This window comes from Gadus chalcogrammus, chromosome 15, assembly GCF_026213295.1.
Source record: "Gadus chalcogrammus isolate NIFS_2021 chromosome 15, NIFS_Gcha_1.0, whole genome shotgun sequence".
Classification (NCBI taxonomy): Eukaryota; Metazoa; Chordata; class Actinopteri; order Gadiformes; family Gadidae; genus Gadus; species Gadus chalcogrammus.
Genome location: NC_079426.1, coordinates 28675550 through 28687451, shown reverse-complemented (window position 1 = coordinate 28687451; position 11902 = coordinate 28675550). Strand labels below are relative to the sequence as shown.

The following is an 11902-nucleotide window of genomic DNA, read 5'->3' as shown; positions in this document are numbered from 1 at the left end:
ATCAAACCGGAGGCTAACTTGCACCTGTTGAGGTGGCATGCTCCGGTAGAGCTGCTCTTTTGCATCGCGCTAACCGGGGCTAACAGAGCCTGTCTCTTCCCGTCCTATTAACTGTACTTATGGAAGAGAGCCCGATTAAATCCGGATATTTTAATAAACTAGGTGTTATAGGTTTTAAACAACATGTCCGAGTTATTTGAATGACAGAAGCTCAGCTAGCTCGATGCTAAAGTGCTAACCGGAGCTAACAGCCTGTCCCCTCCCGTCCTATTAACTGTATTTATTGCTATGCCTTTTTCTCTTTTCAATATGACCAAACACTATGGCCAGAGGACCAGCATCCTTTTTTAACCAATAAACAAAATAATCTTTGAGTTCTACATGTTCTAGAAATGTTCATTAATTGACAGTCCTAATGTTTATTTTCTTGTCTTCTGATTCTTTATTACAGTATGGAAGGGGAGATTTTGAGGTACCTGGTCAGGTCTTGGTCAGCCTTCAAATCCCAGATGTGGAGACTGCAGGGATACCTCACAGAGAAGACACTAAAGAGCCATCTCTCATTCATCGAGTGGACTCATTGGTTTGAGAATGACCACAAAGATGCTCCCATAGGCAGATTGCTGCATGGCATTCACCGCTTATTCAAATTGAAGAGGTTGAAGGAGTCTTCCTTGTGGTCACTTGCCATAACACTGTCATGTGTTTTATGAAAACACCATCAGTAACATTTAAATTGAGTTGATGTGGACGGCTCTTTTTTTTGTTCGATTTCTTCAGTGTTCAGTGCCTGTTTGTGAGATATGCATTGTTTGAAAGATAAGTCTTTGATTTTGTTTAATTTTAATATGCCTTTCATCAATAGTGGTTTGGGGTTTTATAACAACAATTAAAGTGCTTAACTACTGGTGAACGATGTTGCAGAACATATATGGTTTGTGTTGATTGCATGGAAAAGGGAATAACCAGTTACAACGTATATGGTAAGAGCCTGGTAATACAATGGAAACAAACTAGGCTTCCTTTTACAGTACAGTTTCAGCTTAATTACTGGGTAAATTGTCGTGTTTTACTTGGTAACGTCGCAGAACGTACATGGTACAAGTTTGTGTTGACTGCATGGAAAAGGGAATGTATTGCAAATGATATGGTAAGAACCTGGTAATACCATGGAAACAAACAAGGCTTCCTTTTACAGTACAGTTTCAGCTTAATTACTGGGTAAATTGTCGTGTTTTACTTGGTAACGTCGCAGAACGTACATGGTACAAGTTTGTGTTGAATGCATGGACAATGGAATGTATCTTTTCTAAATTATGTGGTATGAACCTGGTAATACCATGGAAACAAACGAGGCTTCCTTTTACAGTACAGTTTCATCTTACTTACTGGGTAAATTGTAGTGTTTTACTTGGTAACGTCGCAGAACTTACAAACCGCGTGGAAATATCTGCGTTTTCCCTTCGTGTAAACAGGGCTTCAGAATCTCAATTTTGTTCAATGAGGGCTTTCAACAGGGGGCGGGGCGGGCCGATTGATCATGTCAATCAAAATGGGACGCGGATGCAGGTTAAGGGCACGCCCACCAACAAGAAAAAATGCAACTCAGGTCAAACTGCCTTCAGCACAAGACGGAGGAAAGCACGACTCGTGTGGCTAAGATAAGGAATGCAGCTACAATAAAGACTGGGAAACTAGTCTATCTTTCCCTGGGTGAAACGAGTGCAAGGCGAGTCTGGTAAAGTTTTGTGTGAAGTTTGCTTGAGTCATTTTTCCATTTCACGGTGAATACGACGTGAAACGACGCAGACAATGCGGTGACAATTGCTGTGCCTACTCTTTGTCTCTGTCTCTCTGTCTCTGTTGCTCTCTCCTCTGTTTCTCTCTCTCTCTCTGTGTGTGTGTGTTATTGTCAAAGTTCCAATAAATCTGAAATCGGAAAACATTTATTGGTTTGCTTTTTTTATTAACAATACTTGTACTTTTAATTTCCATGCTCAAGTACACATAATATCAGAAAATTACCTTTGATACTTAAGTGCAATTAATGTCAGATAGTGGAAGACTTTTACTCAAGTCGTATTCTATTGGGGGCCTTTTACTTTTACCAGGGCCCTTTTCTGGGAAGACTCATGGCTTTCAGGTTCTTCTTCCACCATCTGCTATTGTTGTGTGTGTGCACACTCACACACGTGTGTGTCATAGAGTGTGTGTCTGCCACCAAGTATAAGACATACGAATACATCTATAAAAAGACACAAGAGGATGAAGATTTTGGCAAACATATTTTATTTATTTTTGTCACTTAGATCTTTATTGACCGTTTTTCACAGTAACATGACAACATTATATCAACATCAACAAATGGAATGGCAATAGAAATAAAACAAACAAACAAGAAAACAAGAAAAACCTGCCTGGGAAGTACCTTCATATTCTCATATCCTGAGTTTGTAATTATCTACTACTGTTCCAATCCAATGTCTTCATTTTGAGTCCTGTAAAGTGTCCATTTTTCCCATTTACAGTCGAATTGTGTTTCTTGAAGTCTCAGTTTGTGTGTCAGTTTCTCCATTACAGCTATCTCTTCAACAATAGTAAACCAATGAGTCTTCGTTGGTGGTGTTTCTTTACACCAATGTCTGGTGATAGCTTTCTTGCTCTCTACCAGCAGTATTTTTATCAAATATATATCACTCGCAATAATATTCTCTTCCTGAAATGTACATAGATAGAGCACCAAACTACTTTTGGGGACCTCTTATCCTAGTATTTGCTTTAATACTTTACGAACCATCTCCCAAAATACAGTTATTTTCTGACAATTCCAAAATACATGTGCATGGTCCACATTGTAAGACCCACATTCCCGCCAACATTTCTGACTCTTGTTAAGCTGCTTACTTTTCACTTTTGGTGTTATAAAGAAACAAATGAGATTCTTCCATGAGAATTCCCTCCAAGTTCGTGAACTGGTGGACGAGTGATGTACCCTCCACATATCATGCCAATCTTCATCTGAAATTTGTACAATGAGTGTAGCGAACCCCAGCCGGACAATGGTGAAGCTTACAGATGTTTCAGAAGCCTTTATTTACGTTCAGCCGTCAGCCTTGTTTTGAGCATAAATATTCCTTTCTTCACATCTTTCTTCATAAACACCGTAAGAGCTACAGGACAGATAAATAACATTAATTAGCTCTTACACATATACAACTATCGCCATGAAGATAACATTAGCGCGGCTGTACAGCAACAACACATTTAAACACATTTTAAGTAATATAAAGTCTTAAACAAATTAAACACACAATACCTTGTTCCCATTCCAGCTAGGCACTTATTAATTACTACAAATTGTTATGCAGAGCAACCGTTTGTAGCCTGAATTCCTTCCGTAATTACACGTAATAACCTTTTCGCGCGATCTCCTTCAAGTCAAGTTACCTACTGTAGATTCAAACTTCCTGCGTCAAAATAAAAGACCCATGACGGCAAAATACAGTATCAAAATAAAAGCATGGAGAAAGTGGTTATTTTAACAGACCTTCATAAGAATTATTTACACTCCCACCAATCATGAGTCCCTAATGGAACAGTATACAGTTAACATTAAACACGAATGATTTTCTAACAAAAAAAATGACCTTCCTCATGAAAGTGCAAAAAAACAAATTATGTAAAGAGAGAACAAGTTTAATTAGTCTCCAATAGCAGGACTAGCCTTTGGACAGGGCGCTCGACTTCAGACATCTTATGGAGACGCTCTCCTTTCTTGCCAAGATTCCTGTCACCGAGGCAGATCTTAACTCTCCTTACTAGTCCGTCTTTGTCAATAGTAGTTTCTAAAACTCTACCTAATCTCCACTCGTTCCTGTGTGCATCCTCTCCTTTCATCATTACGATATCTCCAACTTGAAGATTTCTCTTCGGTGCATGCCAACGTTGTCTGAGAGAGATGTTGGCCAGGTATTCCTTTCGCCATCGACTCCAAAACTGTTCTGCCAGGTATTGAACATGTCGCCACCTTTTCTTGCCATACATGTCCTCTCTGACGAACTCGCCTGGAGGTGGTAAGGCCCTGACAGTTTTCATAGTCAGAAGATGATTAGGTGTGAGTGGCTCAAGACTATGAGGATCACTGAGGTTGTCAACAGTCAGTGGTCGACTGTTGACGATTGCCATAGCTTCATAGAGAAAAGCCCGCAGTGAAGCATCATTTAGCCTTCCAGAGGAAAGAGCAAGCGTGGACCTTAGAACGCTTCTCACCGTCCTAATCTGTCTCTCCCAAACACCTCCGACATGGCTTGAATAAGGTGCATTCATGCAAAAGTCACATTGTTTTTCAGCAAGGAATACAGCCAGCCGGTCTGCATCAACTTCCTTTAGAGCTTCCTTAAGTTCGTTTTTGGCTCCAACGAAGTTGCTACCTTGATCGGACTTGATCTGACGAACAGCACCACGCATAGCAATGAAGCATCGGAGGCCATTGATGAGGGCGTCTGTGGACATGCCATCAAGCATCTCAATATGAATGGCACGGGAGCTAAAGCAAGTGAAAAGTAGACCATACCTCTTGTTCTCCTTTCTTCCTTGCTTCGTGAGGAATGGACCAAAGCAGTCCATTCCACAGAAGGTGAAGGGGGGTGATGGTTCCACGCGTTCGGGGGGTAGATCAGCCATCCTTTGCTCTTCCGTTGGTTTCCGGTGCCGTCTACAGGTGACGCATTGACGAATGTGCGATGCTACTGCCCTGTTGATTCCTGGAATCCAGTAGCCGTGGGACCTGATCTCATTGAGGGTGAGGCCTTTACCTTGATGTTCGATTCTTTCATGGTGATGAGCAATGATCATTTTTGTAATGTGATGATCTTTGGGAATGATTGCAGGGTGCTTGATGGAGTTGGGAAGAGAAGAGTTGCACAGCCTTCCTCCCACCCTGAAGACACCATCTTTATCGAGGAAGGCATCAAGAGAGTGTAGTGAATTGTGAGAGGGTAGGGGGACCCCTTTGCTCAGCAGTTTCAACTCTTCTTGGTACACGTTTTTCTGCAGGTCTTTGATTATGCAATGTTCTGCATCTTCTCGTTCTGTTACAGTGGTGAGGTTGTTTGATCTGTTCTTTCTGATGCGCCTTAAAAGGCGTGCAACAGCTCGAATAGCCAGTGACCAAGATGAGAACTTAGATAAACGATCAACAAGGCTCGCTTGCTCTGTAGTTCTTGTGTTAAGTACCAAAGCACTTCTGACCTCTGGGTCTCCAATTATTAACTCTGGAATTTCATCTGCCGGCGGCTTCATTTCCTTGTGCCACAAGAACTTGGGTCCAGTGAACCAGGTGGATGACAAAAGCTCGCTGGGAGTCAAGCTCCTGGAAGCATGGTCAGCAGGATTCTCATTGGTTGGAACATATCTCCATTGTTGAGGGTCTGAGCTGAGGTGAATCTTCTGAACACGGTTAGCCACAAAGGTGTGGAATCGTCGTGCTTCGTTTTTTATGTATCCCAAGACCACCTTAGAGTCGGTCCAGAAGACCTCCTCAGTGTCAGCTGATCCAAATTCCTCCTTGAGCATGTTGCTCATCTTCACAGAGACAACTGCAGCCGTCAGTTCCAATCTTGGAACAGTTGTAACTTTTGATGGCGAGACGCGTGATTTTCCTACAACTAAGGCACAGTGAACGTCTCCCTCCTCATTTTGTAGTCTCAAGTATGAACACTGACCATAACCCTTCAAGCTAGCATCTGAGAAATGATGCAGCTGTGTCTTCAAAACCTTCCCAAATCCAGCTGGTGAGTAAGTGCGGGGTATAGTGACATTATCCAACTGAGCTAGATCATCTCTCCATTTTTCCCATTTTGGACGGAGCTCGTCAGGGAGAGGATCGTCCCAGCCTGTGCCTCGCCTACACATCTCCTGAAGAATGATCTTCGCTTTGAGCAGAACTGGCGCCACGAACCCGAGAGGATCATACAAGGAGGCAACTGTAGAAAGAATGCCGCGACGTGTTGCCGGCTGATCCTTGAGGCTGACACTGAGACGAAAATGGTCGGACTCCACATCCCATTGAATCCCCAGGGCTCTCTCAAGCGGCAGTTCATCGAACGTGAGGTCCATATTCGTCACATTGATTGCTCTTTCAGAGGGCGGTATACTTTCTAGGACATTTCTCTCATTTGACACAAATTTGTGTAATCGGAGTCCACCCATGGCACAGAGTTCACGAGCTTCTCTGGCAAGCTGAACAGCTTCTTCGGTGCTGCCAGCACTGGTGAGGCCATCATCAACATAGAAATCCCTCATGATAAACTGTGAGCCTTTAGGGTAGAGGTCGCCATTCTCCTTAGCTAGATGCTTCATCCCGAAGTTTGCACATCCAGGGGAGGAGGCTGCACCGAACAGATGCACCTTCATACGGAACTCACTGGGCGGTGAGTTCAAGTCTCCTTGCTTCCACCAAAGAAAGCGCAGGTAGTTGCGATCAGCCTCATCCACATGGAATTGATGGAACATTTTCTCAATGTCACACATCAAAGCAACAGGGTAACGTCGGAAGCGGATAAGAACACCGCTCAAGTTGTTCAGCAAGTCAGGCCCTGAGAGGAGATGGTCGTTCAAGCTGGTTCCTTTGTGTCTGGCAGAGCAATCGAACACTACACGAAGCTTATCTGGCTTCTTTGCGTGCCGAACACCATGATGGGGAATGTACCATCTCTCAACTTCACTCCCACCGTCTTCGATCTGCTCTGCATCTCCCCTTTCGATGATCTCCTCCATGAACTTGACATACTGCTCCTTATACTTTTCATCCCGCTGCAGTTTTCTTTTGAGGTGGTTGAGGCGTATCATGACTGAGTTTTTGTTGTCAGGCATACTGGGTCTGTTTTTGAAGGGTAGAGGCATTTGGTAATGGCCATGTTTGTTTTTCTGTATGCCCTCATTTAGCTTGTTGAGGAAGGTGATGTCATCTTGTGACACTGTTTTGCTGTCTTCACTATCATCCTTGAAGTCAGATTCCAGAATGCGAATAGCGTCGGCCGGAGTTACCGGAGGCAGTACTTTAATGGAGATTTTGTGGCACAGGCGACTTGAGCTCGGCGGATCATAGCTTTGCGATGAGCGCCCCACAATACTCCATCCTAAGTCTGTCCGTACAGCATAAGGTTCCTCATCTCCTCCTAGAATAACCTGCCTTGGTGCCATGGCTCTAGAGCAGTTATAGCCTATCAGGAGCCCTATTTCACAGTCCTTCAGAGGTTGGATTTCTTCTGCTATTTCTCTGAGGTGACTCCATTGCTTAGCCGTCTCACAAGTGGGAATATGAGCACGGTTTACAGGTATGCAGTCCTTTGAGTAGGCAACTGGGAGATCAAACTGAATTGCAGAGCTGTATCCCCTTACACAGAGGCCGAAAACACTCTCACTTGAGAGAACCGTGTTCATTCCACTCATGGTCGTCAGCTTCAACTTCACTGGATACTTGTCAGCATTTAGACTGTCACTCAATTCTTGGTCGATGAATGTTGTATCGCTTTGAGTGTCAAGTAGAGCGTAGACAAGTCTCTCAGCAGTTGGGTTGTTTTTGGATGACACCCACACTGGCATCACCATCGATGTGTAGGATGAGCCTTCGCCTGCAACACTGAGCGACGTTGCAGCAGCTCTTTGATTTGTCGCTGCTTCTGATGAAGACTTCTCCTTCCCATAGTTGTAATCGTGGAGGGCCGTCGGATGTTTTCCTTTACAGTTGTCGCAACAGTGGCGATGACGACAGCTTTTTGCGCTGTGGCCGAATTTTAGGCATCCGTAGCAGAGTTTCTTCTCCTTTACATAGTTCCGTCGCTCTACCAACAACATTTCTGTAAACTTGGGACACGCATGAAGCTGGTGTCTATTATCTTGACAGAGAATACATGTTTTTCTCTGTTCTGACCCTTTGTTGAAGATGTCCGTAGCTGCTTGAGTGGTGTAAACACTGGCCTGGTTTGTCTTTGTGTCTCTGAGATTTCTCTTTTCAGCGTTAGAGTCTGATGAGCGAAGAGCATAAAGCGACGTAATTGGATTGCAGGCAATCTCAGCTTCAGTTGACACAAATATTGCAAAGTCCTTGAAACTTGGGAATTCTTGCCTATCGTTCAGGCTTCGTGTGGCTTGTCGGTTCCAGCGTGAAGCTGCCCAGTCTGGTAGTTTATAGACAAGCTTCTGGTTTTCCTCGCAGTCGTTTAATATGTCGAGACCCTTGACATGAGGCATGGCATCTTGACAGGCATTTAGAAAATCAGAGAAGTTTCTGAGTCCCTCGGCATCTTTAGGTTGTATCCTAGGCCAATTGGTAAGCTTCTCTCTGAATGCTCTCTGAATGGCAAAGGGCTGGCCGAAGCGACGAGTGAGCTTGTTCCAGGCATCCTGGTAGGCTTCATCATCGTTTCGGAAAAAGGTGCCATCTAGCACCTGGCGTGCTGGGCCGGCAACATACTTCTTCAAATAATAGAGTTTTTCAGCTGGAGTGATAGCTCTTTGGTCAATGAGCGAAGAAAACGATGCTTTCCATTCAGTGAATCGTATTGGATCACCATTGAAGACGAATGGCTCTGGAACAGGGAGCCTATTCAAGGCTATGCTGTCTTGAAAGACCTGAGCCAGTGAGGAAATGTCTTTATGAGAGGGTGTTGCAACATGGGATGGCGAGACGGCAGTTACAGGCACGTTCGTTGCTTCCTTATCCTTTTCAATGTTGATGCAGTCAGCAGCTTTATGTTCTGTCTCCTTATTGTACACATTCAGCTTGGCCTTAGCTGCTCGCACTTCCTTCTCTGCCTGCAGTCGCTCCAACTCATACCTTTGTGCCTCTAGAGCTATCCTCTGTTGTTCCTCTAACTCTCGAATCACTTCCCTTTGTCTCTCTTCGGCTATCATCATCTCATAATTGGTTTCCTTCACTGCTAGTTCTGCTGCTGCATCCGCACGCTTGGCCGCCATAGAGGAAGTCATGGAGTGATGGTCAGACTTGCTATGACTTGTCAAGGACGCGGCGGATCCATAGACAGACTTTGCATAGTCACGGTGGAGGAGTTCATGAAGGCGATGTCTTTCCTGCTTCTCGTTAAACTCAACTTCATCATCTATTGCTCTGTTGTGGGCAATGATAATGATTTCTGTGGTGACTGATTCACAAGTATCGACTCGTCGTCTGATATCAGTGGAAGGTGTGGCAAGATCTCGCATTTCAGAATATATGTTCATTATGTCTTCCTTACTTTTCCTAAGTTCTTCCACGAGAGGCCAGAGCTCATCATCTGGCATGTAGGACTTCAGTTGATCTCTTGCTTTTCGTATTTTGAGTTTCCATTGCTCGTACATGGAGAGCAGCCCTTTCTCCATTTTCTTGGCCTCCTCCGCTTGTAGTGCACGCATCTTCTCGGTAGGGTTCCGTGCACGTTCGGAACGTCTGGGACCTCCAGGTGGGTCATCCAGTTTACCTTGGAGATGACTCTGACCTTCTTCCACCACTTCAGTCGTTTCCTTCAGGCATGATGAGTCTGCCACTGAGTGGAGCTCCCTCTGCAAATCCTGAACTTCATGCTGAGAACCAGCCATTTGCTCCTCTGTGTCACTATCATAACCTGACTTTGACATTATCAACTCCTAACTCAGAATTATTAAGCCAGATGAAAACCCTGAAGCAGATAAGATCGAACTCTTAAGCAGTTTAAACATAGAATATCAGAACCCCAGTACAAAAATAACTAGCAGTTACATCAATGTGCAGACACTCAAATAACTGTAAATGTTCAGGTAAATAACATTATAAGCAAAATTTTCAGATAGCATGAAATGCAGTTCAATTTCCCCCTTTTTTTTTTTTTTTTTTTTTAAATGTCCTTAATTATAAAGAGTCCACATGAATGTGTCCGTCTGTATAAACGTATCAACAGTTCCTTCGTTGCAGATGAGCAGGTGAGCATTAAATGTTCTCTGGTTCAGTTCAAGAAGCTGTTAATGTGTAGCTCACCTCATTGGAAGTACCGTAGACCATATGATATTGGGTAATGCTCAGTTCTGCGTCAATGAATGCGACTGTACTTGACCAATGCACCGAATCCACGAGACCGCTGCCCGGATTGCCGTAGTGGATCATGCGTTGACATGCAGGAACATGTGCTGCTCGATGACTCCATGTGAACAGCATGGGGCGATGTAGCAGCAACAGCAGCAGGCATGCAGTGAAGACCCTCCGTCGTGACCCGTCATGGCGGCAAAAAGTCGTCGAATCGATGTGGGTCAAGCTCTTACTGTAGCGAACCCCAGCCGGACAATGGTGAAGCTTACAGATGTTTCAGAAGCCTTTATTTACGTTCAGCCGTCAGCCTTGTTTTGAGCATAAATATTCCTTTCTTCACATCTTTCTTCATAAACACCGTAAGAGCTACAGGACAGATAAATAACATTAATTAGCTCTTACACATATACAACTATCGCCATGAAGATAACATTAGCGCGGCTGTACAGCAACAACACATTTAAACACATTTTAAGTAATATAAAGTCTTAAACAAATTAAACACACAATACCTTGTTCCCATTCCAGCTAGGCACTTATTAATTACTACAAATTGTTATGCAGAGCAACCGTTTGTAGCCTGAATTCCTTCCGTAATTACACGTAATAACCTTTTCGCGCGATCTCCTTCAAGTCAAGTTACCTACTGTAGATTCAAACTTCCTGCGTCAAAATAAAAGACCCATGACGGCAAAATACAGTATCAAAATAAAAGCATGGAGAAAGTGGTTATTTTAACAGACCTTCATAAGAATTATTTACAATGAGTCCTTTTTCCCATTTCGTCTTAATATATTTAGTTAAATGTTTGTCGTTAGTATTCAAAACTCTAAACATTGCCGAAATTATTCTTATGTTACTTTCCTGATATGCTTTTATTATGATTTGGATGACACCGTTCACCTCCTTGGGAGAATCTGACCCGATTTCCCTTTTGAAATAGTCCCTCATTTGAAGGTATCTATAGAATTCATGAGCTCCCAATTCATATTTTCTTCTTATATTTTCAAAACTCTCCAGCCTCCCGTCTTTAACCAAAACACACCAAGTTGTTATTCCCTTTGTTACCCAGTGCTTGAATCCTGGATCATACAATGCAGGTTTGGAATTTCTATCATGTGCTACCCATTTTAATATATTAATGTCATTCTGAATCTTATATACTTTCAAAATTTTAAACCATAGACCTAGCGTGTGTACTGTTGTTCGGTCCATTTTATTTTTTAGTTCTTTGTATAGTTTGTTATCTCCAATGAAATGTTGAATTGGAATTTGGTTTACTTCTCTTTCTATGTCTTTCCATTTTGCTCTAAATTCTGACCTACACCAACAGTACACAGGTCTCAATTGAGCAGCATAATAGTATTCCTTTAATTTTGGAAGACCCATACCTCCTCTCTCTTTCCTTAGCTGAAGAGTTTTGCATCTGACTCTAGGTCTTTTACCCCCCCCAGACAAATCTGGAAATCATTCTGTCCCAATTAGCAAATTGACCCCTGGGGACCTCTATTGGTAAAGATTGGAATAGATAGAGAAATCTGGGCAATATATTAAGCTTAACTATCTAAATTCTTGAGTTTAGATCAAGTGGGAGGGGAGACCATCTTGCTATATCTTTTTTTATTTCTTGATCTAAATTGTTATAACTTGCTTTATATAGGTCGGTGGAGTTTTTAGTGATCGTAAAGCCCAAATATTGAATTGACTTTAGGTTCCACTTAAGGTCATATATTTCCATGATCTCTTTTGGTGGGGTATAATTCAACGATAAAATCTGTGTTTTGGAAACATTAATTTTATATCCTGACAGATGGCCATACGTGTGTAGTAGCTTCATCAAAT

At 42.9% G+C, this 11902-nt stretch overlaps 1 protein-coding gene across 2 annotated transcripts; it reads right to left on the bottom strand.

Moving 5' to 3' along the window:
- Positions 1-3040: 3040 nt before the first annotated feature.
- On the bottom strand, positions 3041-10822 carry LOC130404686 (uncharacterized). 2 transcript variants are annotated; one of them, XR_008904255.1, is made up of 3 exons: positions 10573-10822; positions 3317-10426; positions 3041-3170 (listed from the first exon to the last, which is right to left on the bottom strand). XR_008904255.1 is itself a non-coding variant. In XM_056609550.1 (2 exons), exon 2 carries the CDS (start codon positions 9634-9636, stop codon positions 3697-3699), a length of 5940 nt encoding a protein of 1979 aa, XP_056465525.1. In that variant the 5' UTR covers positions 9637-10426; positions 10573-10822; the 3' UTR covers positions 3041-3696. The 2 variants fall into 2 exon arrangements, 1 of the variants encoding a protein (XP_056465525.1); XM_056609550.1 differs by having other exon boundaries at positions 3041-10426.
- Between the last annotated feature and the right edge of the window lie 1080 nt (positions 10823-11902).

What these genes read in the sequence shown, in the direction of transcription:
- LOC130404686 (XM_056609550.1), bottom strand. Translation starts at nt 9,636, where the DNA reads ATGTCAAAGTCAGGTTATGATAGTGACACAGAGGAGCAAATGGCTGGT.